The sequence below is a fragment of the Nothobranchius furzeri genome, chromosome 1 (genome assembly GCF_043380555.1).
Source record: "Nothobranchius furzeri strain GRZ-AD chromosome 1, NfurGRZ-RIMD1, whole genome shotgun sequence".
In the NCBI taxonomy this organism is placed as follows: domain Eukaryota; kingdom Metazoa; phylum Chordata; class Actinopteri; order Cyprinodontiformes; family Nothobranchiidae; genus Nothobranchius; species Nothobranchius furzeri.
In genome coordinates this window covers 50206170-50233593 of record NC_091741.1, presented here as the reverse complement: position 1 = coordinate 50233593, position 27424 = coordinate 50206170, and the positions used below count along the sequence as shown (strand labels likewise).

The 27424-nt window shown below is 41.2% G+C and overlaps 1 protein-coding gene across 1 annotated transcript; it reads left to right on the top strand.

Moving 5' to 3' along the window:
* Positions 1-313: 313 nt before the first annotated feature.
* On the top strand, positions 314-27424 carry nampt1 (nicotinamide phosphoribosyltransferase 1). Its single transcript, XM_015958020.3, has 11 exons — positions 314-546; positions 12865-13021; positions 15357-15460; positions 16748-16876; positions 21279-21437; positions 22080-22216; positions 23995-24220; positions 24298-24417; positions 24499-24639; positions 24879-25013; positions 25090-27424. Exons 1-11 carry the CDS (start codon positions 331-333, stop codon positions 25201-25203), a joined length of 1638 nt encoding a protein of 545 aa, XP_015813506.3. The 5' UTR covers positions 314-330; the 3' UTR covers positions 25204-27424.

Sequence of the window (27424 nt, the reverse complement as noted above, 5' to 3'; positions counted from 1 at the left end):
CCAAATGGATGGTAACCATGCATCATCAACAAGAGAAAACCTCTCTGATGGAGGAAGCCAGCCTCTTAATATCTGCAGCACGCTCTGCAGAGCTGATGATCAGCCCACTATTTTATATCAGCTTCAAGCGGCCATCCTGCTGCATTCAGAAGAGTTTTCCAAACCCCCATCCCCCCTCGGTCGGCCGGAGATATTCCAGGGCTGAATTATCGAATCACTACGTTCATACAGGTTGTAGTCAGAAACAGCGCCCTCTCGAGTCGCAGAAGATGGTGGAACCGGTTTCAGTGTTGAGTGATCTATCTTCCTATGTGTATACGATCTTGGGCTATGTCCGAGGGATTCCGAACATCACCGAGGGCCCGCCCCTTCCCCCGCCCGGTTCTGTCCGCTTGTCCTTCCCCCTCACTATCAGGCTGGAGCTTCGGGCACCACGGCGCGCAACACAACACACTGACAGCTGAGACTCAGCCACAACCGAGAGGAGGAAAGATGGAGCACAGAGACGCTGACTTCAACATACTGTTAGCGACCGATTCATACAAGGTACCGTATCTGTTGTGAGTTCGAACCGAGGGAGAGGTGTTTTAAATGATTAAGTCAAGGTGGTTTCATCATCAGTCCCAAGGCCATCACGCTGTTCTGTGTGGCCGGTGTCCGAGGGTTCACCACAGGCCGAATGCGGTAGAGGAGGAGGGTACAGCAAAGACGGGGAGTACCAAATTATCTTAACGAGCATCTCTTCGTTAGGCAGCGGTCTTTGCCCGGGGACAAGCTAGTCCGCCACCAGCATTCATATCCATGGTGGTATTTCAAGCTAACCGTATTAGCAAGCTAGCTAAAACAAACGTTTGGAGACGGAAGGGATTGATATATTTTAAAAAGCTAATATTAGCCATTAGCTAGCCAGTGTTGTATCAATGACCCAGTGGGGTGCACATGGGCAAAGTCTCATCAGCCTCGCTAGCTAGGTCAAAGATTAGCCCGCAGCATGGACCTGCGAGGAAACAAAACTGAAAGTTATAGGAAGGAGGGGTTATCCCGTTAAAGCTTTCAGCGTTCGTGCGTTTAATTACCGCCGCATTTAAAACCGTTTTATTTATGTTCAGCGGTCGGCTTGAGGCTTTGGAGCTTTACAGCAAAAGGCTAAAATGACGTACATATGCTAATAAACGCTAACAGCGTTTCCATGTAAACAAAGACCAAATGGAGAAATGATTTATCGCACGTAGCGAGTGGTTACCATGCAGTCATGTGAGAGCGTTTAGGGATGCTGATGTTGGCACAAATACGTTGAAAGTATACCATCGTTACAGTCTTTCTATCAGTTTGTTCATGTAGACAAAAATACGATATAATCAAATAAAGATTAAATTAAGTGAAGCTCGATTTAACCCAATAAAAGTATGCAAGTGTGCAGTTTCATATTTAAAAATAGATTTATTGTTTGTTTGACTTTACGTCATTCATTATTATATTGAGTATTTAAAGTTTACAAACTGTTTAAAGCTATTTGGTAAGTTTTATCCATGCTTTATTATTTAGTGGTTTCACCTGATTTTGCAGTGTGTTGCATTTCTTTGAAATAGCTACTTTTTCTTTCGTTTTCACCATTTGGGAATGCCAGTGACGTTATGAACCATACTGTTAACTATCTAGTAATAAGGAACTCCATTCTAGTACTTCAGAATTATTTTCTTCCTAATCACGTTTAATAAGACAGATGTGCATTTTTACTTAAATATGCCTATAAATGACATCATAGAAAATATTCTACATAATACAGATAAGGCCCTATTATATTTATAACTTGGACATCTATTTAGTCATGCTAACTATTCTAATAAGATAACATATTTGGGTGACCCCTTTAAATTAAATGATCTATATCAGGTTTAAAACCTACAGAACACAGTTCTTTAGTCAGCAAACGGCAAATGTTACCCAATGACAAATGGGTTATCTTACAGTTTCATTTGTCCAATTCCTGACCAGGATATTTTTAGTTGCCGATTTGCCTTTATACTAATGGTAACAAGACACCTGATAAAAATGATCTTTTATTATCAGTGAGAAATTCTCAAAAACGCATAATAAGTCAAAATAAAAGACAACATGAGCTGAACTGATCAGATTTCACCTTTTTTCTTTGAAAGGCACCCGTGTGCCCCCACTTGGCTAAAGTTGCTGTTAATGTCCTGGAAAAGATTTGTTGAGTCATGCAAAAGGCAAACAGTTTAGTTAGCTGCATAAAATAGTCTCCGTGCAAGGCGTGCATGATTTAGGTGCATTTTTTAGGAGTGAGTTTTGGTGTGTGTGTGTGTGTGTGTGTGTGTGTGTGTGTGTGTGTGTGTGTGTGTGTGTGTGACTTGTTCATTCAGGACGAGGAGTATTAAAAAGGAAAGTGTTTTTGTCTCGATTTGTCATCAGATCAAAGTGAAACAAGCTGCCTGAATTTCTGCCTCAGAGGCTAATTTGTCTGGTTGATGTGGTGTTCCAGGTGACGCTGCCAATATGTCTAGTAGATGACGTTAGGTTTTATTTATAATACCTATTTTGAATAATATTTTTCCGAATACTATTTTTTTTAGATGAATGAGCAAGTTAAGTGTATTTTTGTTGGAAAATCCCATTTCAGAGCAACAGATTGGTCATCATGTGGGTGAAAACTTTTACTTTTAGGTATTAAAATGTTCTCGGAGAATGTTCTGAAGTTGTTGATGTTTTGAGATGAATCACTTTTAAATTTTAGCTCAAAGGACTCAGCCCTGTTTTTACAGTTAGCATGGGTAATGCTGCAAACAAACTGGATTTTTCTCTTTGCTATAAACACACACTGATTTAGGAGTTTGCATAACTTATGTATGCACGCAATCCTGTCACCGAAATTCGTACAAAATTACATCATGAGGAAATCAGTTACAACCTTCTACTTTCTTCTTTCTGTTTCTCTGTCTAGTCATGTTTGACTGAAATCTTCTGGGGATGTTTTTCCAGTCTGACCATCTCCTGCTTTTGTGATCCTAACTGGCATTTAATTTTTCTTGGCGTCTGGAAAAACATCTCCTTCTGCCCCCCTTTATTTGATTTTCTGCTCCCTTTATTTTGGTCCAAGATCATTACTGGGCTGGCCCTATTAAAAACGTTCAACACCCCTGCTTAGTAGACTTAATGAAGTATTTTTAAGCCAGTACAAAAATGACTGAAACACAAATGTACATATTTTGCATTATTGACCAATATCTTTGATTTAATTTATTTGTTAAGAACATCAAGATGCATTACAGTGAACATTATAATAAAGTAAAATTTTCTAGTGCAGAGAAGAGACAACCCATAGAAGCACTGATTTGATCTCATTTCAGAGAAAAATAGAACAGGTCAGATGCACCTAATAAATAAAATTACTAACATAAACTCAGGAATCTGTTTCTTTGCTTCATTGTTCTGGTGCTGAAAACATCACTTAATGCGGATCAAAGGAGATACACAGATGAATGCACCTCTTATTTATTATTTGGAAATTAGTGGGTGTGGTTTACATCAGTACATTATTTTAAATCTGAAATTGATATGGATTGATCAGAAGTTGCTTTGTGTATTGTTTATTTGAGAACTATTTACAGAGCAGCCTCAGAATTGAGATTAAATATTTTTGATCACAACTATTATAGAACAAGTTTTTCAGTAAAATCAGAACATTATATTTAAGTGCATGAATTAATGCATCGGAACTCATGCAGTAGGAACTAGGAAATATGAAATACTAGAACCATTTTATTTTAATTTAATTAAACTGATTTTTTCCTAACGTTGTTGGCATTTTTCCCACACACAGTTGAACAAAACAATGTTGATTGAGGTGTGTGTGTGTGTGTGCGTGCGTGCGCGCGAGCGAGAGTTAAAATAATAAAAAAAACAACCCCGACCGGTGCGGAGGCAGTGACCGACGCATGCACGAGCCATTTTCTGCTCAGTCTTGTCAAATGCACCACGTACGTTACGAAAAAAGTAACTTTAAATATTCAAGCGAAAAAGAGGCGAGCTGAAGAAAACCTAGGGAGGACTGAAGAAACGTGAGCAACAGTGAAGCAAGCACAGAGAGATCCGTTACTGTGTGTGTGTGTGCGTGGATGGGCCGGACGGACTGAGCTCCCGGCTGCAGTTTTGTGTGTAGGGAGGGGCGGGCTCTCTATGTGACTGGCCAATCACAGAGCATGAAGACAGTCAGTTACCCAACAAGGATTTTCCTTCAGCACCATTACAGATATGTATGAGTTTTACTCGTTTCATGCTCGTATTCGTCAAATATGCTTTATCCATACCAGATACTAGTCTGAAATGAGTATCCGGCTCATCCCTAGCTGTAACCACCCTGCCCTGCCTCCTCCTCCTTGCTGTCTGCCAGCTGTGATCACAAGCAACAACAGAGTAGTTTCCGCTGCACCTTCGGGAAACATCGCAAAAAAAAAAATCAATTAAACTTGGGATCTTGTAGGCGTGGCGTTGGGATTTCAGTGGCTACGCCTATGTAAGGGAAACACTGATGTCAGAGCAAGTGAGAATCATGAGGTCAAAGGAACTGCCTGAAGAGCCCAGAGACAGAATTGTGGTAAGGCACAGATCTGGCCAAGGTTACATAAAACCTCTGCTGCACTTAAGGTTCCTAAGAGCACAGTGGCCTCCATAATCCTTAAATGGAAAATGTTTTGGACAACAGAAACCATCCTAGAGCAGGCCGTCTGGCCAAACTGAGCAATGGGGACAAGAGCCTTGGTGAGAGATAAAGAAGAACTCAGAGATCACTGTGGCTGAGCTCCAGAGATGCAGTCAGGAGGTGGAAATAGTTGTAGAAAGTCAACCATCACTGCAGCCCTCCACCAGTCAGGGCTCTATGGCAGAGTGGCCCGTTGGAAGCCTCTCCTCAGTGTAAAGCCTGATTTATGCTTCTCTGTCTGCGTCAGTGCGGAGACACACAACGCCATTATCCGTCCTTGCGTAGGGCTCCGGCAGGCACGCAAGTACGTACGGAGTCGAGCCCACTTTTTTAAACATCCGTCGAACGAGACAGATTACGCAAGCTTGTGATTGGTCAGGACGCCGCTGTTGTTTACAGCGCCGCCATTGCAAAGAGAGCCGAGGAAAACTAGCGGCAGACAGGGAGCAGCTTGAAGAATACCTCGCGAAAAAACTCTAAAAATATGAACGTTTTATCCTCCCGTGACTGGAGGAGTGAAAAGATGCGCCGCAAGAGTTTTATTTGTGGACAGAAATGACAGGAAACGTGGGTTTAGAGGCGGGGAGCGCATGAAGCGGTGGGAGAATGAGAGACAAATATGTCCGTGTTAAAAGTCTCTTATATACACAAAAAACACAATATAAACACACGATCTTGGACCGATACATGACAGGATACCACAGAACAGTGCTACGCCCTCTGTTGTCCTGCCGGGCAATTGCTTTGCAACACTCTCCAGGAGACGGAGAAGTATGAGAGCAAAACGCTTCCGTCAATCCGTGCGTGTCTGTCCCTTGCGGAGCTGACGGAGAAGCATAAACCAGGCTTAAGACACATGAAAGCCCGCATGGAGATTGCCAAAAGACACCTGAAGTTCCCAGAGATGGTGAGAAATAAGAATCTCTGGTCTGATGAAAGTGAAACATTTATGTGGGTCTGAATACTTTCTGTGCCCACTGTATACAGGTGCTGGCCAGTAAATTAGAATATCATCAAAAGGTTGAAAATATTTCAGTAATTCCATTCAAAACGTGAAACTTGTACATTATATTCATGCAATGCACACAGACCAATGTATTTCCAATGTTCATTACATTTAAATTTGATATTCATAAGTGACAACTAATGAAAACTCCAAATTTGGTATCTCAAAAAATTAGAATATTCTGAAAAGGCTGAATATAGAAGACACCTGCTGCCACTCTAATCAGCTGATTTACTCAAAACACCTGCAAAGGCCTTTAAAAGGTCCCTCAGTCTTGTTTTGAAGGCACCACAATCATGGGGAAGACTTCTGACTTAACAGCTGTCCAAAAGACAATCATTGACACCTTGCACAAGGAGGGCAAGACACAAAAGGTGATTGCTAAAGAAGCTGGCTGTTCGCAGAGCTCTGTGTCCAAGCACATTAACAGACAGGCGAAGGGACGGAAAAAATGTGGTAGAAAAAAGTGTACAAGCTCTAGGGATAACCGCACCCTGCAGAGAATTGTGACGACAAACCCATTCAAAAATGTGGGGGAGATCCACAAAGAGTGGACTGCAGCTGGAGTCAGCGCTTCAAGAACCACCACGAGGAGACTCATGAAAGACATGGGATTCAGGTGTCGCATTCCGTGTGTCAAGCCACTCTTGAACAAGAAACAGCGCAAGAAGCGTCTCGCCTGGGCCAAGGACAAAAAGGACTGGACTGATGCTGAGTGGTCCAAAGTTATGTTTTCTGATGAAAGCAAGTTCTGCATTTCCTTTGGAAATCAAGGACCCAGAGTCTGGAGGAAGAGCGGAGAAGCACAGAATCCACGTTGCATGAGGTCCAGTGTAAAGTTTCCACCGTCAGTGATGGTGTGGGGTGCCATGTCATCTGCCGGTGTTGGCCCACTCTGTTTCCTGAGGTCCAGGGTCAATGCAGCCGTCTACCAGGAAGTTTTAGAGCACTTCATGCTTCCTGCTGCTGACCAACTTTATGGGGATGCAGACTTCACCTTTCAACAGGACTTGGCACCTGCACACAGTGCCAAAACCACCAGCACCTGGTTCAAGGACCATGGTATCCCTGTCCTTGATTGGCCAGCAAACTCGCCTGACCTTAACCCCATAGAAAATCTATGGGGTATTGTGAAGCGGAGGATGCAATACGCTAGACCCAACAATGCAGAGGAGCTGAAGACGACTATCAGAGCAACCTGGGCTCTCATAACACCTGAGCAGTGCCACAGACTGATCGAGTCCATGCCACGCCGCATTACTGCAGTTATTGAGGCAAAAGGAGCCCCGACTAAGTATTGAGTGCTATACATGCACATTCTTTTCATGTTCATTCTTTTCAGTTGGCCAACATTAGAGAAACAAACATTTTTTCATTGGCCTTTAGAATATTCTAATTTTCTGAGATACCAGATTTGATGTTTTCATTGGTTGTCACCTATAAATATCAAAATTAAACGTAATAAACATCGGAAATACATTGGTCTGTGTGCATTGCATGAATATAATGTACAAGTTTCACGTTTTGAATGGAATTACTGACATATTTTCAACCTTTTGATGATATTCTAATTTACTGGCCAGCACCTGTATGAGGCTAAGTTGTGCAATATACCAGCTATTGCCATTAGGGATGGGTACCTTTGACATTTGAATCGATACGGTACCAAGTCCCCGTACTTAACGGTACCAACTTTTGATACTTTTGAGTGTTTAATAATTATTTACATCGCCTTTTTAATTAAATGTATATTATTTTCCCATAGGGCTGGGGGTAAACGATTATTTTTAAAACGATTATTCTGATGATTATTTTATCGAATAGTCGACTATTCTAATGACTATTTAGAAAATTAATCTAATGATTATTTTTCTATTGCACAATTAACAAAAACCAGAAAATCTCAAATAAATTCCTCAAAAAAATTGATAAATTATTACTGTAAGATAATAAACACTACAGGCCTTCCATTTTGTATAACACTGCTTTTATTGTGTTGCGGTTGGTTATGTTCTGGTGACATGTAGAACTTGGGAGTGCAGGCTGCTGCCTGAGAGGTGGTAGAAGACGGAGTGTCTCCATGCTGCTTTGTTTTGGTCACTTATGAGCGTGAGGCGAGTGGTGTTACGACCCTTCCTGGGGAGTTTGGCGCGTGTGCAAAAAGGAAGGGACAATAACGGGATTTAAAAGTTAAAATGATGATCAGGTTTATTTACAACTACAAAAAATCATAAATCTTTCCATCCACAGGTTGGGAATAATAATACTAATTCTGCCTGTGGGGAATTAAAACAAAGTACAAATAACTAGGGATGTCCCACTGGGCAAAGATTACTGGGTTCTGGACCAAAAGAAGGATCTCCAAAAGTCCAAACTCTAAACTGGGTGGTTAAACCAAACTCAAGGTGATATTTTACACTAAACCGAAAACCCACAACACTCTAAATGTAATAAAAGGGAGATCTGCACCACAAAAAAGATGAACTCTAAACCAAAACGTAACAGCTTATCCCAAGCAAGAAGCTGTTAGCGAAGATGCTAACAGTAGCTTTACCAACGTTATGTTCAAGTTACCAAGTTTAAATAAACCAAAAACACCCAGCAGCAAACAGACCAGCATGGAGGAGAGACTGCTACCACCAAAACAGCTCTCCTAATGTCTGAAAGAAGCTCCTTAATGAAGGGAGAAACGCTCCCGGTGATGTCCTACATCTGCGGTAGAGACGAAGCAGCGCATCTGACCCCGGAAGTTGTTCTCCGTTGCCGGGAGACGAAGGCGGGCAACACAGGAAAATAATCTAGTAGCGGACGGACGTTGTTCCGGGTCTTCGGTATTTGGCGGAGATGTTAGTGAAGGCGGAGAAGAGGGCGAACTAGAGGAAAAAAAGGCAGATTCCTCCTCTATTTACAAACTCCTGGGGATGCAACAAGTGGGCGCGGTGCGTCGACTTCCGGATCTGACGTCGACAAATTTTTAGAATCGAGCCGTCGACGTCCTCGAGGCTTCGCTACAGCCCTATTTTCCCAATATATAACCATATTTGATAAATATCATGATAAATAACAAACAACTGTATTTTATCATCATAGTGTTGTACAAAATTCTTCAAAATGAAAACTTTAACAACTGTTTCTTAATGATGCAACAACAAACCCAGCTCCATGTACTCCTATTCCTCTTCTATGCCCTCTGGAATAACTCTGATGAGACCATGTATTACAAACTACAAATGAAACCAAAACAAACTTTGTACCATATTTAGCAGAGGTTACCAATTCTGAAATGAAGAAGTATGATTGACACCCAGGGAGTTAACCGTGAAACTTTCCTGTAAAGGTCTGTCATGAAACAAATATATCCCACATGGTAAACAGAGCCTCAAACCCTCTGTGGCTTTTACGAAGCAAAATTATGGGCACCATATCTGCTTTCAGCTTGGCAGTTTTGTCACGCGTCTTGAATGATTTGGACACCATTGTTGTAAACACTCAAATTACAACATATACATGTCAGTTGCAAGGTCACGGCTAACGAATCCAACTGGAGGAGAAGGTGAAAATGGCCGGTAGGTTATGTCACCAGATAATTGGTTAAGGTTAGTCAAAAATGCTCTTCTTTTGCATTTTGCAAAATATTTATATTCTCACTATAAGTGGAAGATCAGAATACTGGGACAAACCTACCATATATAAACCATTGCTATAGACCACATATATGTAATCTGACTAATTTTACTGATAAGACAGTATTGTGATTTTATCATTACATGGTTTGTGTGTGTAAACATCAGCATGTGTGTCAGAAAATATCACACATGATCCAGCCCAGTGTCTATTTTGAGTCCTCAAAAGCCCAAAGGAAAGGACACGCTCAGGTCAAAGAAACTGAGTAGTTCATTGACCTTTATCTCCTCTTGGCCATACATACCGGCTGAGGAGAAGTTTTGTCGCTGCTTTTTGAATCATTTTAATGCTGCTTAGGTTTTAGGGGAACTAACTATCCACTCTACAAACTCTTGTTCATAAAAAGTCTGCCCAATATCATGACTTTTTGAAAAGCACACGGATAAGAAATGTGTTAATCACAAATATATTTAAATTCAAGTTTATTTATAGAGCGCCAAATCAGGACAAGAGTCATCTCAAGGCACTTTGCATAGTAAACATTCAATACAGGTCAGTTAATTCAGCAAATCAGTAAAAAGTTTCCTATATAAGGAACTCCGCTAATTGCATCAAGTCACTGACTAGTGTCAGTGACTTTACAGCAATCCTCATACTAAGCAAGCATTTAGCGACAGTGGAGAGGAAAACCCCCTTTTAATAGGAAGAAACCTCCAGAGGATCCTGGCTCAGTATAAGCAGCCATCCACCATGACTCACTGGGGATCGAGAAGACAGAGCAGACACACGCACACACACACGCACGCACACACACACACACACACACAACATATATACCATGTACTGTATCAGGAGAGGGAGAATGTTTAAGTGGTTAGCAACAGTGTTCAAGCCGATGGCCCCCTCCTTGAGGCCACTACAGCTCAGCAGAACATGGTTGTAGCTTCTTCTGGGGAGAAAAACACTTAGAGAAAAAATAAAGTTAACAGCTGAAATAGCAGAAAATAATACAGTTAAAGAGCAAATTGTAGTAGAAAGTATTAAGAGTGTGGAAAGTGGCCAGTATATCCTCCAGCAGTCTAAGCCTACAGTAGCATAACTACAGAGATAACTCAGGATAACCTAGCCTTTTAGATGGAGGCATGTTGGAGGCAGGGCAAGGGAGAGCCGTGACTGTACACTCCACCTCCCTCAACGCCCCCACTTGTCCAGATCTAGGCTAACATCAGATTTTAACCATAGGCCCTATCAAATAAAAATGATTTAAGCCTAGTCCTAAAAGTAGACAAGATGTCTGCCTCAAGGATTAAAGCTGGGAGTTTGTTCCACAGAATAGGAGCCTGATAACTAAAAGATCTGCCTCATCCTATTTTTAGATATTCTGGGAACCACCAGTAAACCTGCAGTCTGAGAGCGAAGTGCTCGGTTAGGAACGTATGGAACAATCAGATCACTGATGTATGATGGAGCTTGATTATTAAGAGCTTTATATGTGAGAAGGAGGATCTTAAAGTTTATTCTGAATTTAACAAGCAGCCAGTGTAGGGAAGCTAAGACAGGAGATATATGGTCTCTCTTCTTAATTCTCATCAGAACTCTAGCTGCAGCATTTTGGACAAGCTGAAGACTTTTAACTACTTTCTGTGGACTTCCTGAGAGTAATGCATTACAGTAATCCAGTCTTGATGTAAAAAATGCATGAGCTAGTTTTTCAGCATCACTCCTGGAAAGGATGCTTCTAATCTTAGCAATATTCCAAAGGTGGAAAAAGGAAATCCTACAAACCTGTTAAACGTGGGATTTGAATGACATGTCTTGGTCGAAGATAACACCAACGTTCCTTACTTTGTTCTCGGAGATTAATTTAATGCCATTCAGATCAGGTGATTGCCTAATCAATTTCCTTTTCTATTTAAAAGTAGCCTCGACACTACTTTCTCAATGAGCAACTGTGTTTTTCAACGCACTCTCCCCCAGCAAGAAAGCGATCTTGTGTGCTGCGTCCGTTGGGTCCTGCTGACCCAGAGACCGCAGCAACTATAGCTTTTGTAAGACTGGCATAAATGTGCATTTAGGCATAATTTTCGTCCAGTCTCGTCAACAAAAAGTCCCACTTGTCTTATGTTTTAATCACCAAAGAGCTATTTTTAACTCTTCAGCGTCTCCTTTTTGTCATGAGAAAAAGGGGCGTCGGTCATCATCAGTCATGGTCATCATTAATGAAAACAACGCTGGTCACTTTCTCTTAAAAATTAATAGTGGAACTTTAACAGAAAACAGTTGATTAGTTAAGCATTTTCGTTTCTTCATTGGCAGACTCTGAGCTGCTGCTGTGATCCTCAAACGCCCTGGTGCACTCCCAGGAATTTCCTCCACGCACTTGAGATTTAATTCACTCTAAGATTTTCTGAAAAGGAACCATTGATTCCTCCTCATCCTGTGTTTTACGTTTCAAACATGCCTGGACATGTCTTAAACTGTTTACTCTTCCACATGCGGCACATTTGTAACTGTGATTGTTTGATTTCTAACAGTTGAGTAGAAAAGTAAGAACGTGTGTCTGTAATTCTGACACGTCGTTCCCTGATTGTGGACTATCAATGTGTTTTAATTTAATATGAAGTAATTATCAAACATGCTGTTAGCCCTTTGTCCTTTTTAAATTCAGGTTTGTCTAATAAATGTGGAAGATTTGATCAGATGTCTGGGTTTTAAATTTTAACGCATGACGAAATCCTTCAACATTTGTACAAAACGTTTCGTCAGTTCACCAGAAAAGAGCAGTATTTGTTCACCGTGCATTGCAAAACATTAAGAACACATGGCAAAATCACTTGTTCCTGGTGTGTCAATATGCTGCTCAATTTTTTCCAAAAAAAAAAAAAACACAATAATGGTGGATTAGTAAAACATCAAAGCATCCAGTCAAGGGTAAAATATTTCAAATTTCATTTATAATAACCAGTTTTTACAAAACCCAGATAAAGGTTTTTCAGTCCAACTGAACTTTCAGCACTTTATTAAGGTTGTAAAATCTGCATGGAGTTCATTAAACTAAAAACCAAATAAAGAAACAAATGGTCTTTTGTTAAACTTAATACTTACATTATATTTTATATTTATGACATGCATATAGTTAAACAGGCATCTCTTTATTATAGTGTTTTATAGCACATCATCTAATTCTGCACACAAAGTCATTAATAAACTCACTCGTCTCTAGTTCACTTAATCTCTGCTTTGACGAGACTAATTGTTAGTGTTGTCAGATATTTTCATGCGCCAATGAGACTTACTGAAAAGTGTGTCTGAAATCATAAACCAAAACTGTGTTTGGATTTTGTTTTGGTTGAAACATACTTGGTGCTAAATGCAGCAGACCCCTTCGCCTCAGCTCACCGATATACATTAAAGATGGGATAGTCTGCAGAAGCCACAGCCACCAACACACGGGGAGAAGAACAATGTTCTGTTCAATGTCGACACTGATGTTTATTTTGTTCTTGTCTTTGGACAGGTAACACATTACAAACAGTATCCCCCCAACACGAGTAAAATGTACTCTTACTTTGAGTGCCGCGAGAAGAGGACGGATTCTACCAAAAGCAGAAAAGTCAAGTACGACCAAACTGTATTTTATGGCCTTCAGTACATCCTCCACAAATACTTAAAGGGTAAGTTTTTACCAGTATTTGAATTGTGAAAGTCACCCTCTTGAAGCTGTGTCCTCTTAGCCTGGCGAGCCGTCCTATATAAGTGAATATTTAGTCTGACTGCGGCCCATAGACTAAGCTCAGTTGTAGGGCAGAGTCTACAGTTGCTTTTCAAGCTGTGTGCTATTGAACAACAAACAATGGGACATACTCACCAGTACAGTTGTCAGTCAATGGAGCAGTCCGCCATACACTGTTGGAAATGCAAATACATCCCTTTTCTACAAAATTGACCTAAGTACCTCTATCTGGTCCTGACTCAAAAAAAGGCCCAAGTCTAAAATGTCCAAAGCTGATGCCGAAGTAGTTTTAAATGAGCCACTGCCATCTTAGCTCAGTCCCAATAGCATCCCGCCCACCAAACCAATAAAGCGATGTGATTGGCAAGCCGCAATATTGGTTCGAGCTGCTGAGGTTCCAATGGAGTGTGGCTACACTGACATGCAGAACAAAATCATTTTGCTTCTACTACTGCCTGTCTAGATTTCTAGGCTAGCTTCCTCCCCTTTTTTCTTGTCAAACCAGTTATTTAAATAAATCAAGGCCAACTTTCCAGTTCTGCTTTAGGATCTATACCCTACCCTCACAGTTCTATTTTTGGCCAACGTTTCAGCTAAAATGTTATTTCTTACAAGTTAAAAGTAAGAAAAATAATCTTGAGTTATTTTGATAGGTGAAGTTCTTGTTCACCATGTAATGTTTGTTCTTTTTTAAAATAGTCCTCTACCCCTATTTCTTGCATTAGCCACCTTGGTTCCTACCACAGAAAGCTGTGTTGATTTTGCAGCCAGGAGAGGGCAGAGCACGTCTCCGCTAGTAGAAGCTAACCATTAGCATTAGCAACTCCACAACACGATGATACACAATCCGGCTTGTGTTATCTGTGGAGGTAAAACATCAACAATGAATCTTTTACCCAAGAAAGAAAAGTGGGCGGTGGCATCAAAAGGGTTGTGTTGCTGTTAACCAATCAAAGATGAAATTTTCGCATATTATAAATATTAGTGAGTCAAACTTGTAATCCTGCCATTTTTTTACTGACCCACTCTAACAAATGCCTACCCTTCGAAACAGGAGTGCCAGAGTTTTTCTTTCTACTGAAAGTGACTCACAAGGCATTCGTTCACACTAGACAGCACAGATTTATTGAAAACGAGTGAATGAGACCTTAAGCACAGGAGTGCTTTTTAAAATTTCTCTCATGCTGATTTTCTGAGCATTACCACCCGCTCCTGGTACGTTTTTTGTCTGCCATACAGTACCGTAATATTTGCGTCCAACCCTGCCCTACCATTTAATTAATAAAGAGAAGGACTTCATTTAAGAGAAATTGGCGTAAGAGTCGGGTGTGTTATATTTCAGAAGAACACGATTTTCTACATAACGGAACGCTCGTCTTTTTTCGTCATCCAAATTTAAAGGTGGCATGTTCAAATTTATTCAAATAAGGCAGGTGCTCTCCATCCAAGCCTGTAGCCGCTGCTGTTTTATTCACTTCATTCATTAAAAACAAAGAACAGGTAAGAATAAAGGCCAGTGAAGAGAAGTCTGATCAAGGCAAAATGTGAGAAATAAAATATCCTCAGCCCAATTAACCCAAATTTGCCGTTCACAAGAGTTCCTGAAAGTTCAAGAGACAGAGTTGAAAGAAAGCATCTGCCTCCCGTCGTCCCTAAGAGGATTTCATAGCGTAGCAAGCGAGGTGCAGGGGAGAGTGTCAGAGACAACAGAGGGACAGAAGACAAAAGGACAGCTGCTGTTTCACTGTTGGAGGAAGAAAGACCAGTTGACCCTGGATGGTGTCCCCCCCCCCCCCCTCCCGTCTCTCGCTGTCTTTGCCGGCTTTCACAGAAGCATCATTGAGCCTCATATTTACAGAGCCCTAAGTGTGGTTCAGAGTAGGATTGTAAGGAAAACAGTCTTAAGCGCCTCGTGATTTTTATCTTGAGAGGCGCTATAGAAATTATACTTTCTTCTTCTTCTTATGAAGACATTTTAGGTTCTAGCATCAAAACAAAAGATTATTCTTTATATTGATCAAATAAATGAATTCACCTCTGAAAACCATCCTCATACATCCTGCCCTTACCTTTTTAGCAGCTCCTATGGTTTAGATATGCATCTGAGTTGTGTGTGTGTGTGGGGGGGGTGCACTGTGGTGGACAAAAGTGCTTAGTCAGCATGCACTGGCAGTCTAATTACTGTGGGACACAACAGAGGAGCACTGCAGTGACTTCTGCTGCTTTTCTCCCTCGTTCTCCGCCCCCCTTCTGTCCATACCACCATTTCTTCCCAGGAAAAGTAGTGACTCCAGAGAAAATTCAGGAGGCGAAGGAGGTGTACAGAGAACACTTCCAGGATGATGTTTTCAACGAGAAGGGCTGGAATTACATTTTGGAGGTAAGACACTGCTGTGGGTAATTCAGACATTCACACAGTTTAATTTGAGACACTTTCTACTGCTTAAAGTAGGGGTGCATCAATACTGGGATCGGTGCTGATACCAATACTGCTATTGGTAAAAGTTCATCAATACCATGAACCGATACCAATGCAGCAGCCTGAAAGTGGCTTCACTGTAACTTGTCATTTCTGTTCACCTAATATTTTAGTTTTGTGATATTTTCTATTATATTTTATTTTTTGTCTACCTCACCGTCTTTTCCTGTTGAAGTCAGAGAAGAAAATAAAACCTGTATTCCAATTCATTGCATTTTGTTGTGTGTTAGAAGTATCTGTAATCGGTATCAGCGAGTACTCAGATCCAAATATTGGTATCGTAACGCTTTGGAGAAAAGTGGTATTGTTGCATCCCTAGCTTAAAGACTTCCACGCATGTTTTTTTTAAATCTATAATTGCACTGATATTATGAAAGGTATCATGTGGAGAAAAGCTTAAAGCTCATAATAGGCATAGGTGGCGAACAGGACATGAGAAAAGCCAGAGGTCTAGTCTCAACATCCCCAACTTTAGGGATTACGTTTAAAACTTTTCATCATTTAAATCAAACTGAATCGGTTTATTAGCTAAACACCAATAATTGATTGGGGTTGTATATTTTAGTTGCCACCTTTTTCACACCTTCTGCATTTGCAGGTATGATAAAGGCAGAGACAAGCTTCTATGGCAGCCCGGATGTCCAAACAAATATAAAATACATCTATTTATTCTTTCTTTCTTCTTGAGCATCAACACTTTGACCCTTTCTAAAGAATTGTTGGAAGCTGCACCGCTGAGTGTAGGAGTCAAACAGAAGTTGTATATTTTTATACGTCACACACTACCGGTGGGTTTTGCCCTCATTCTGCCATCTTTACCCCTTAAAACTGTATTCAGCCTTCAAACAGGGTGAAATTGAAACAATAATATTTGTTTGCACAGATCTGGTTTCTGTACGGTGGAGAGAGAACTGCGTTTCGTACTGATGTTCCTTTTTGAGAAGAAACAATCATTTTTCTTTCATCTTATGTCTTGTCTTTCATCTTGCAATTAAACAGCCTAGATTAATGAACATAAGCAATATTTTATTTATTGTAATGATTACCTTTAATGCACACACCTGCAACAAGCACATATCCTGATTTGGTGCTGCTTCGATTGTGCAGAAAATATGGAGCAGAACCTTCATTACAGTAAATCTACACTGATCCTAACACTGTTTTTATTTCTAATGTTGTGTTTTACAGAAGTACGATGGACACCTGCCCATTGAAATCAAAGCGGTGCCTGAAGGAAGCGTCATCCCTCGAGGCAACGTTTTGTTCACAGTGGAGAACACAGACCCTGAATGCTACTGGCTGACCAACTGGGTGGAGGTGAGTTAGTTTGCTTTGTTAGCTGAGCTTAGAGGAGATTACAGAGCAAGGCCTGTTATGATGACTCTTTCAGGTCGTGTTTATTTTGGAGTCCTAAAGAAAAACAGATTTTATTTTATTTCCTTACTGTCAGACAGCAGCCTCAGCTCAATATGAACTGAACCTGACAGATTTGCAGGACTCATGGACTTTTTAGAGATGTCCATCGGGAGACTTTCTATAAAAATGTGTTCACTATAATAAAAAATACCAGATAAACCAGAATACACAAATTCCTGTCCTGCTGAGTGAACAAAGACTTGAGTTCAGTTTCATTTTCACTTCTCAGAAGGCCGCCTTTTGTCCCATTTCAGGTTCTCTTTCTTCACGTCGGCCTTTTTTTCCCCCAGTATCCCCTTCGACTGTTCCCACAGATGATGTCTGCAGGGATTTCTCCACAAAAGCATGTTGCACAAAGTCAGACTGTAGCTAAGCTAGCACCGACAAGACCGTAACGAAGGTCACCCACAGCCGAGAGCATTGTGACAACACACACGCACGCACGCCCTGATAAAATTGGATACACCACACACACACACACACACCTCTAGTGAGAGCTGTGACTGATATAAATACACTTACATACACGTTGGGTAATTATTCATGGCTGACACTCTGATGTCCTTGTGTTACGTCATTAGGTCAACATTCCTCTTCCCTCTCACATGGATGTGATTTTTACGGGTGTTTTTTTTTCTCCACCTGGATTTCTGGACTTTTCTGGCGATTTGGTGCACTGACTGGAGTTTTACAAAACTCCTATGAGGAGGTGGACTTAGAAAATGCTGAAAAAAATCAAAGCGCTTGCTGCATTTTGCTAAAGTAAAAAGAAGCGGTGCTAAGTTATGTATCTAAATATGGAAAATAAAGAAAACAATCCTTTACATGGCTCCTCTCAAGATAAAAATCACGAGGCGCTTCACAAAATCAAAAATATTAAATTAAGTATAAAAAGATTTCTAAAATGATTACAAGTATTTTTAAAAGGAGAAAAGAAAAAAATGTAAGGAAGGGAGAGAGAAATAACAGTAATTTAACAAAGCACCGCGTTATTCATGGCATCAGTCTGCCAGCAGAAGCATGACCCGTCTGTGTGGTGGGCCATTTTAACTTTTCATCAACAATCACACGTTTTTCTAGCCTAATTCCTATTTTAGATGGCAACAATATAATTGATCGTATTCCAAATATTATTCTTTTTATCATTCTTAAAGGTGTCAACAGCTATTTTTATTTAATTTAAGTATTTTTATATATTAACAATTGCAGAAGTAGGAATTAAGTTTAAGAAATCTCAAATCCTTAAAACCTTACTAGGTAGTCGTTTTAACATCTATTAGGCAGACATCTACTAGATATCTATTAGGGATAGACAATATATCGGCATCGATATGGGTATCGGCATTTTTTTAACATGTCTGTATCGGTTCGATAAATAAAATCGGGCTGATATTAACAACCAATATTTTTTCCATCTCGTCTCCATTTGTTTGCCTGTTTCAGAGGGTGGGGGTGGGGGTGGGGGTGGGGGGTGATGTGTAATTGTTTAGTTATGTGAACAGTAGGGTTGTCGCGGTGTGAAAATGTAACCTCACGGTTATTGTGACCAAAATTATCACGGTTTTCGGTATTATCGTGGTATTTTTTTAAACATGTTACATTTTCAGACAACTAAATAAACCCTGTATATCAGGAAATATTGTCCTCAGTTTGTGTCTAAATTTTGCCTAAAATGTGTTATTTTGTAATTATGTTGTTTATCTGTTTACATTTTTCCCATTTAGTCTTTAAAATACCAATATTTGCCCATAACTTCTTATTTTATGTCTGTTTGATGTCATCATTTTAAAAATATTAGTTCAGATGATACTCAGTACTCAAGTAGCCTTCTAATCAGATACTTTTTTACCCTTACTTGAGTAATAAACCCTATATCAGGAAAATATCATCCTCAGTTTGGGTCCTTCCAGCGAGCTTTGCAGATGTGGGGAAAATGTCATCAGGCAGTAATCATTGTTAAATTCATAATTATTCTCGGAGAGAGACCAACTCTTATCTGCCCCTGGGAGCCCCGTAATGCATAGCGTCATTTCAACATGGGGGTGTCCGCGACACGGTTTATATGCAGGTAGCGGCGCTGCGGCTGCTTTATATAGCCACTCGTTGCATTCTCCCTCAACCCAAATCCTCGGATCACACATTTTAGCTAAAACGCTAACGTTAGCTTACCTTGCGTTGACTGTAGAGTTGTGGGTGATGGTCACGCAGATGTGTCATGAGATCTGAAGCGTTGCTGCCTTTCACAGACACTTTTTCTGCAGGTGTTGCAAACAGGATAGCCGTCTTCTATCAACTGTCCCTCGGCATTCTTCAAATATCCAAAAGATGCCCGTACTTCCCACTTTGTCTTCTTTGAGGGATAAAAAATGTCCTCCTGAGCGCTGCCGTCTCCTCCTTTGGCCATTATTTCAGCTTTAGCTTCAAGAAAGTTTTGGTTGTAAACAACAAAGTGCGCATGTGCCGCCGGCAACTTCAGCAGATGATACGGTGGCTGGTAAGGGTCACCGCGCCTACACCGCAGCCACGGTAATCCACCGAGATAATATAGTTTTTTTTTTTAAACAAGACGGTTATTATTGTCAACTTTTTTACCTGTGTTTACCGCTACACCAGTTACTGTGACAACCGTAGTGAACAGTGAATGAAATCATCTCAGAGCCATAAATGTGTGTGTTGTGTGTACATTGTAACGTAATTTCAGCTTTATTCATTTTCATTCTATACAAAATCTGCTGATTTTAGAAGCATTAATGTCAGTATATCAGTATCGGCCATAACAGCAATCTCAATATTGGATATCGCTATCGGCCTAAAAATTCATATCGGTGCATCACTAATATCTAACATTTCAGATGAGCAGCAGATTAAAGTTAACTTCATAGATTCAGTACTCCTGTTTCAGGAACCAGAAGTCAGTTGGAAGAGAGGAGCAGAGAACAACAGGATCTGGAGTCTTTCTCTGTATTATTTCCTGATATTCAGACATCTTGCCACTGATTGCTGGACGCCCACCCTGCTAGTTGCAGAACAGAAGGATGTAGCCATTTTTTTATGCCCCACCCAAAAATGACTCTGAAACATTACTGTTTACTGCCCTCCCGACAAATGAAATGCGATTTCCTTCTTTTCCAAGATCGATTCAAAACAGATCCCCTGCGTGTTCCCTGACTGTTTGCTAGAAAACAACATCATAGAAGGGACGAGTACAAGTCACTAGGCGCATGTGTGAGGACATTTAAAATGGCGGTGTCCATAGAGGAAACCGGAAGGAAGTTCACACTGCGCATTTACGAATGGAGATATTTAAGGAAAATGACGGCTTACAGTGAGTAAATAGAGGACAATTTTTAAAAACATGCCCCAGAGAGCCAAGAACCACTTCAAATTCGTGAAAAAGCTCCAGTTTCCGGGGGATTCGCCCCCTGAGGGGTGGGGTTTTCCAATATTTGCAGATACCGATATACTGACATTAATGCTTCTAAGATCAGCAGATTTAGTATAGAATGAAATGTATTCCAGCTGAATTTACATTATTATGTATACACACCACACACATTTACGCCGCTTCTGATTATAATCACTGTCACATGACTAAACAAATACACACCAGCCCCTCACCCTCTGAAACGGATAAACAAATGGAAACAAGATGTTAATATTGACCCAGTTTTATTTATCGGACCGATACCGATGTGTTAAAAAATGACTAACATCTGCTGACATTGATGCAGATATATTGTTTCATCCCTACTCTTAAAGCATTTCTGTCGGCTAGTGTTGCTAAACGTTTGCATATCCTATCATGTTTCTGTTGAGCTAATGACTGATGAGATTTAATCATTAGAAGTGTAAAGATACCATGAATCTGCTTTGACTGATACAAACCTAGACAGCCAGATCTTCACCATCATCTTTCATAACTCAGATTGTATAAACAGTGTTTTCATAAATCTTCCCTGCCTCATAATCCTTTTGTTTTCATATTCAAATCTTTGACTCGGTGGAGTTAGCTCGAAGCATCGAGGAATGCATTTTCCCACTGTTTGTCTTGTGAGAGAGAACATTCTTCCTTGATCCCTCTGAGGTTGTTAGTTTTGGGTTCTAACAGCAGATGAATGCCGGGGACAGTTGGACCAGACGGTTTGGGACGACAACCGTCTGCAAGTCAAAGCGACTTAAACAGCTTTTACTCGAAGCTGCAGATTAGACGGGAATGAGAAACTTGAAAAATTGGAAACTTAAACCAAAACAATCCACCGACTTGAACTGATTTTCATATTTTTTTTTCCCCCCGTTCAATCAGACTATCCTGGTTCAGATCTGGTACCCCATCACCGTGGCAACCAACTCCAGAGAGCAGAAAAAGATACTGGCCAAGTACCTCCTGGAGACGTCAGGGAGCTTGGAGGGTCTGGAGTATAAACTCCACGACTTCGGCTACAGGGGTGTGTCATCTCAAGAGGTACGACGTGTGGTCAAGGCGATGACTGGTTTTAATGGTTACACTGGTGTAATCTTTCTGTGGTACTAATATCACAGTTTTAAATTACTTTCTCATTCATTCCTCTCACTGTTATGTCCAGAGGTTGAGAGAACTTGGTAGAACTGCCAACACACAAGGCAGACTACATCTTCATAATGCTGAAAGCATATGAGGCATAACCCTTCACAATAAAAGCCCTGCTTCCCTTGGAAAGGGAAGATCATTGACATAACGTACATAATGTCTTCTCTTTGCTTGTAGAAACAGAAATAGGCCCGATGCCGGGTGCATCCTAGAGACCTAGACCATTATCAGTCTGGTATTTGTTATGGAGACAGACTTGTTTTGACAGTTTAACGGGTTTTTCTCTGTTGTAAATTGACATGCTGTTCAAAATGGGCTTTTACAAGTAAAAAATGTAAAAGTGAAAGTAAAGAGTGTTAAACAAATTATAATTCAGCCTTTTGAGTCAAAATCTTCAGGTTTAATGCTTTAGCAGTTGTTCCGGCTGCAGTAGTCCACGTTCTTTCCTGTTCAGCTATTAGTGATTATAGTTTAGAGTGTGGTGAACATAAACTTGTTTATTGTTGTACTAACCTTTTAACGCCTCATCGCTCACAGACTGCTGGTATTGGAGCTTCGGCCCATTTGGTTAACTTCAAGGGAACAGACACCGTCGCCGGGATCGGAGTCATTAAGAAGTACTACGGTACCAAGGACCCGGTTCCGGGCTTCTCAGTGCCAGCTGCAGAGCACAGGTACTCTTTACTCAAACTTTATTTATGTAATCGCTGTAGAACGAAGCTGCTGTCCGCATAGCTCACCTGTACAGACCTGTCGTTCGTCACCTGCTTCGTACAGCAGACCTGTCCTCCAGAGAAAGACAAATGTCTGCTCTCCACCTATTACCCTTGACCTCTGGAGGCGTTGTTGTTAATTATCAGCATGGGTGTTGTGCTGTAACTCGTCTGTTCCCAGAAGTAAAACCCTTGCAGTTAAACTCTTGATTTTGACCCATCAGCACCAAAAAGAGCCCGGCTTGACTAAAGCTCATGTTTAATGTAAGAGTTTGTTCTTGCCGTCATCATCCGTCATGTCTGATGGGTCGTGTCTGCGGAGGAGGAGGAGCTGGGGTGGGTTTTCTGACTGGTTGCTACCCAGATGCAGGTTCGTCCTCGTCTCCAGCGGCCTTTTATTACACCTGATCTGTGCTTATTGCTTACGCACCTCTCTCTCTCTCTCGCTCTCTCGCTCTCTCTCACTCACTCACACACACACACACACACATGCAGCGGCTTCTCACGCCTCACCGGCAGCGCTTACTGCTGCTCCAGCACACTCTTCATTCCAGTTCTGCACTAAAGTATTCTGGGATGGTGGCTGGGGTTGTCATGGCAACCGTTATATAATGAGTCCCTCGTAAAGCCAGTTTTGTTTTTACCCCAGTGGGAGGAGTCACTGTGACTTGCTGGTGTCATCTTGAGAAATTGGGATTGCTCTGATAAATATTTAATTAGATGGGTTTCTTCAAAATTGTGAAAAGGGTATCTTTAGTTCCTGTTCATTGAAATTAAAGATTTTATTTTAAATGTAGTTCTGTTGAGTCCTCGTTGGCGACCGATACCCCGGGAGGGGTGGCAGGCGATAGTTCTGTTGATACTGGAGGTTCAGAGACCTGTTTTTGTTTACTCAGCGTTTAAATGATGGGACTCGGGTTCAGTCACAGAAACCTGAAGCTGTTCATGTTTACTGTCGTGTTTAACAGAGAAACTGGACATTTGTCTTGTAAAAGCTAATGGACAAGTACTAAACACCATATTTTATGAACCGCGTTTTCCATTTTAATTCTGTAAACAAGATCACAAATCCTCACTGACTTGTATGAAAAGTTTACTTCTGCACAGCCATTCATTAAACTTGGTATCGCACTCTTTTGAAGAAAAAGTGTCCCAACACTGACTAAAATGCAAATATAAATAAAGCAAACATCACAGACTTAGTTTCTTACATTTAGATTTCTAGGGTTTTGGTATTTTTTGTTTTGTTTTTTTGAGCAGGCAAAAATAAAATAGTCCCAGTAAAAATTTAAATGTGAATATTTTCTACTTAATGATTTTTACCTTTGTGACGCAAAGCTTCGATGCCAGTGCCTTAAAACCTTTAGTTCAACAAACATTGAACCAAAGCTCGAGTGGTTTGTTTTAACATAATTATTGTAATAAAAACATGAACTCATGTTTTCTTATAACAGTCAGGTTTATTTACAGATTTCACATTAAAAGTTGAACTCGGTTGATTACAGGCACCATAACTTAAACTTGACTGGGCTCTCTGAGGCTCTTCTGTAGACTAGTTACTAAAGTTGTCCTGGTGTATAAAACGTGGAGCACACCGCCCTCTTCTGGACCCTTGATTAATGTCTTGTGATTGTCCTTGTTGGACATTTCAGCTCAAATGTTTGACGTCTTTTTCCCTCCACCTTGGATTAAAGTTCATTTAAGTCCTAATCTTGCTGATGTTTGCTTTCTCTCTGTAGCACCATCACAGCGTGGGGGAAGGACCATGAGAAAGATGCCTTTGAGCACATCGTGAAGCAGTTTCCCAACGTCCCCGTGTCGATAGTCAGTGACAGCTACGACATCTACAACGCCTGTGAGAAGATCTGGGGGGAGGACCTACGGGCGCTGATAGAGACTCGCAGCGCCGATGCTCCGCTGGTCATTCGACCGGACTCTGGAAACCCGCTTGACACAGTTCTGAAGGTCATTAAATGGTTTTGTTTAGAGCAATAAAGTTCATCAACACTCCTTCTTTTGTTTAACCTTGTCCTCTTCTGCAGGTTTTGGAGATCCTGGGTAAGAAGTTTCCTGTTCAGGAGAACTCTAAAGGGTACAAAGTTCTGCCCCCGTACATCCGAGTCATCCAAGGAGACGGGGTGGACATCAACACGCTGCAGGAGGTGAGGACACCTGCTGGGGAAGAGGGTTTCTCTCTATGGGGTTGAGGTTGGGACAACGTTCAGTTTGTGTGGTTTCTACAGATAGTGGAGGGGATGAAGCAGCACCGGTGGTCCATCGAGAACATCGCCTTCGGATCCGGAGGGGCTCTGTTGCAAAAACTGACCAGAGATCTGCTCAACTGCTCGTTCAAGTGCAGCTACGTGGTGACCAATGGACTGGGGGTGAGTGTCGCCATGCTACAGGACAACCATGAGTGTTTTGGATGGTAGTTTTGGCGTCTTTTATATTTTATTTATTTATTTTTTTCGTGCTTGAATGCTCAATCTACTTCCTCTCACTAGGTGGCAGCAGCGCTCAGACTTTTCAGCTGTTCCCTTGGGGGGGGGGGTGACAGAAAATAATTGAGGAAACTCATCTTTAACTTTAATTTGAACATTTTTTATTTTGTGCTGTGGCTCAGGTGAACGTGTTCAAGGATCCTGTGGCCGACCCCAACAAGAGGTCAAAGAAAGGTCGCCTGTCTCTGCACCGGAAAGCCAACGGAGATTTTGTCACTCTCGAGGAGGGCAAAGGAGACCTGGAGGAGTGCGGCGAGGTGAGTTCTCAAACGCTTCCAGATACCGGTGAACACTAAACCAATAAAACTCTAACCTGGTTTGTTTTCTGTCCAGGACCTTCTGCACACCGTCTTTTATAACGGCGAGATTGTGAAGACGTACACATTCGATGATGTCAGAGACAATGCAAAGCTCAAAGAGGGCGAGCTTGAGGAGCTGTTGCACTGAGTGCAGTCTTCCTGAATCCCACCCACCTCCACCACCATACTCTCCCCTTTGAATCTTTCACCTCTTTGCCTCCAACATGGCCGTAAACGAAGGACGTGTGCGCACTAATAGACCCCACTTCCAAATTCTCCGAATCCCTCGAAATGCTAATGACAGATTTGTCCCTAAATTTATCACAGGGAATAAAGAAGGAGTCGGATCCTGTTAGAAAGCGAGCAGTTGCACCTTTGGACTCCAGCGTGTGGCGCTGCTGCAGTAGGAAGAGTAAACCGGCCGGGTCCTGACTGAAAGTATGAAGCCACACCATCTGTGATCGTCTGTGTGTTCTGTAGAGCTGCTCCTCCTACACATCTCAGTCCACTTATCTGTGTCTTCTGTGTGAAGGAAGAATGTGCTGATTGTGTTAGACTGCCGTGCACTTGATCATCATCATTATAGTAATATATCTTCAGCTTGGTAGCAGGTGATCATAACAGGTCGTGAAATGATCCCTTTTTTTGATTGGTCTGATATTCTGCCAAAACAAATTCTAGCTAAAGGTTTTTGTATGATCACGTCTTTGCCATTAACTCGCCCAGAGTGCATTTACGCCTCAAAATCACTCGTTTTCTTTGTTTTTCGCTTCTCTGATCCATTTGTGAGGTTTAAAATGTTCGATTTCAAATTGTTAGCTAGAAAATATTAAATTATTGCGTTTGTAATTAGATGATTGAAGGACTCACTTTGTTGTTGTTTCTGGGATCGGAGCTTTTATGAAGGGGAATTTTTCCGTGAAAGACCAAGAGAATATATATATAAACAAAACATCTCATAAGTCATCCTCACTGGAATGAAGATGATCGTGTGTTTAATGTCTGTTCTGATGTGTGTGTGTGTGTGTGTTCTGACATTATGTTTCTTTAAAGGATTGTTTGTTGTTGATGGATGGATTAGAGAAACAATTTTTTTATTTACTTTTCTGGCCTTCGAGTCTCCAGGACAAGCTCGGTGGTGGGTGTGGTCTCGTTTTTGGGAAGCTAACATGTTCTCAGCATCACTGCCTTAACTCACGCTCAGCTAGCTGTCTGGATGAGGAGATATTCCCGGTTTGTCCCTGTGGATGTGTTAATTCATGCCTTTTGGGATTGTTTATCCTGTTTTGGGGGCTTTTTGCTTCATCTGCGTGTTTCAGAGGAGTTGGGAGCTGGTGACATCAGAGAAATCTTTCCATTCACAATTTGTACGAGTTGATCACCGATTATAAAGATTCTGACTTATCTTTAGGTGGGTTTTGGTGAGAATGGAATAGCAGCATGTTAGCCGGGGTGGAGCGTGTTAGCATTCACGTCACAGCTCAAGGCAGACGTGTTAAAGCTTCAAGGTGATAATTTATTCACAGACATCCGTTGCATCACTTCTTCCCCTCAGCAGCTCTGATATCCACCTCGTGCTTCCTGCTTGTAGGGAGACACCCGTCTCTCTCTCGCTCTCTCTCTCCTCTTGTCTCTGATCAGAAACACACAAGCCAGTAAAGACCACAGCTTCTCACATTTCCTTTGCCATCAGTTTTTGCTGCTCTTTTGTCTCATAACTTGTGGTTCTAACTCATGTCCCCCCCTTTTTTTCCCACATATTGGGTGCATTTAGTACAATCTTGTTTTGGTATTTTGATACTGTCTCGGTTCTTACCTCAGATTAATCTTGTTTTGTATGAGAAAGGAGAGAACATGGTGAGAAACAACACTTTAAATCTGTTTCCTTGAAAACGGCGAGGCCATACTTCCTTCTCACTTGTACATAAAACAGGAAGTTGGAGAACAGAGGGCAGGTTAAGGGAGGATCTTATTAGATAATGTTATTTTTGCCAGAATGACCGTTTTTGTACCAACAGAAAATCTAAAAGCGTTTGACGAAGGTGGCGTGACCAAGGTCAAGCGTTTGTGTGTGTGTGTGTGTGTGTGTGTGTGTGTGTGTGTGTGTGTGTGTGTGTGTGTGTGTGTGTGTGTGTGTGTGTGTGTGTGTGTGTGTGTGTGTGTGTGTGTGTGTGTGTGTGTGTGGAAGAGTGGTGTCCCGTGTGAACGCCTTGTTGTGTAAAGGATGAAAAATGTGTTTGTGGATACTTTTATTTCCTTCAACTGTATGTATATGTTGGTTGTTCCAAATTCTTTCCCAACATGGATATTTTAACGAGCATAACTTGCTATGTTGTCAACAGTACATTGATTAAAATGCCACTCTGTCA

What these genes read in the sequence shown, in the direction of transcription:
- nampt1 (XM_015958020.3), top strand. Translation starts at nt 331, where the DNA reads ATGTCCGAGGGATTCCGAACATCACCGAGGGCCCGCCCCTTCCCCCGC. An exon ending in GGGGTGTGTCATCTCAAGAG is followed by an intron (nt 21,438 to 22,079) that starts GTACGACGTGTG and finishes CATCGCTCACAG; the next exon opens with ACTGCTGGTATTGGAGCTTC. An exon ending in CGCTTGACACAGTTCTGAAG is followed by an intron (nt 24,221 to 24,297) that starts GTCATTAAATGG and finishes CCTCTTCTGCAG; the next exon opens with GTTTTGGAGATCCTGGGTAA.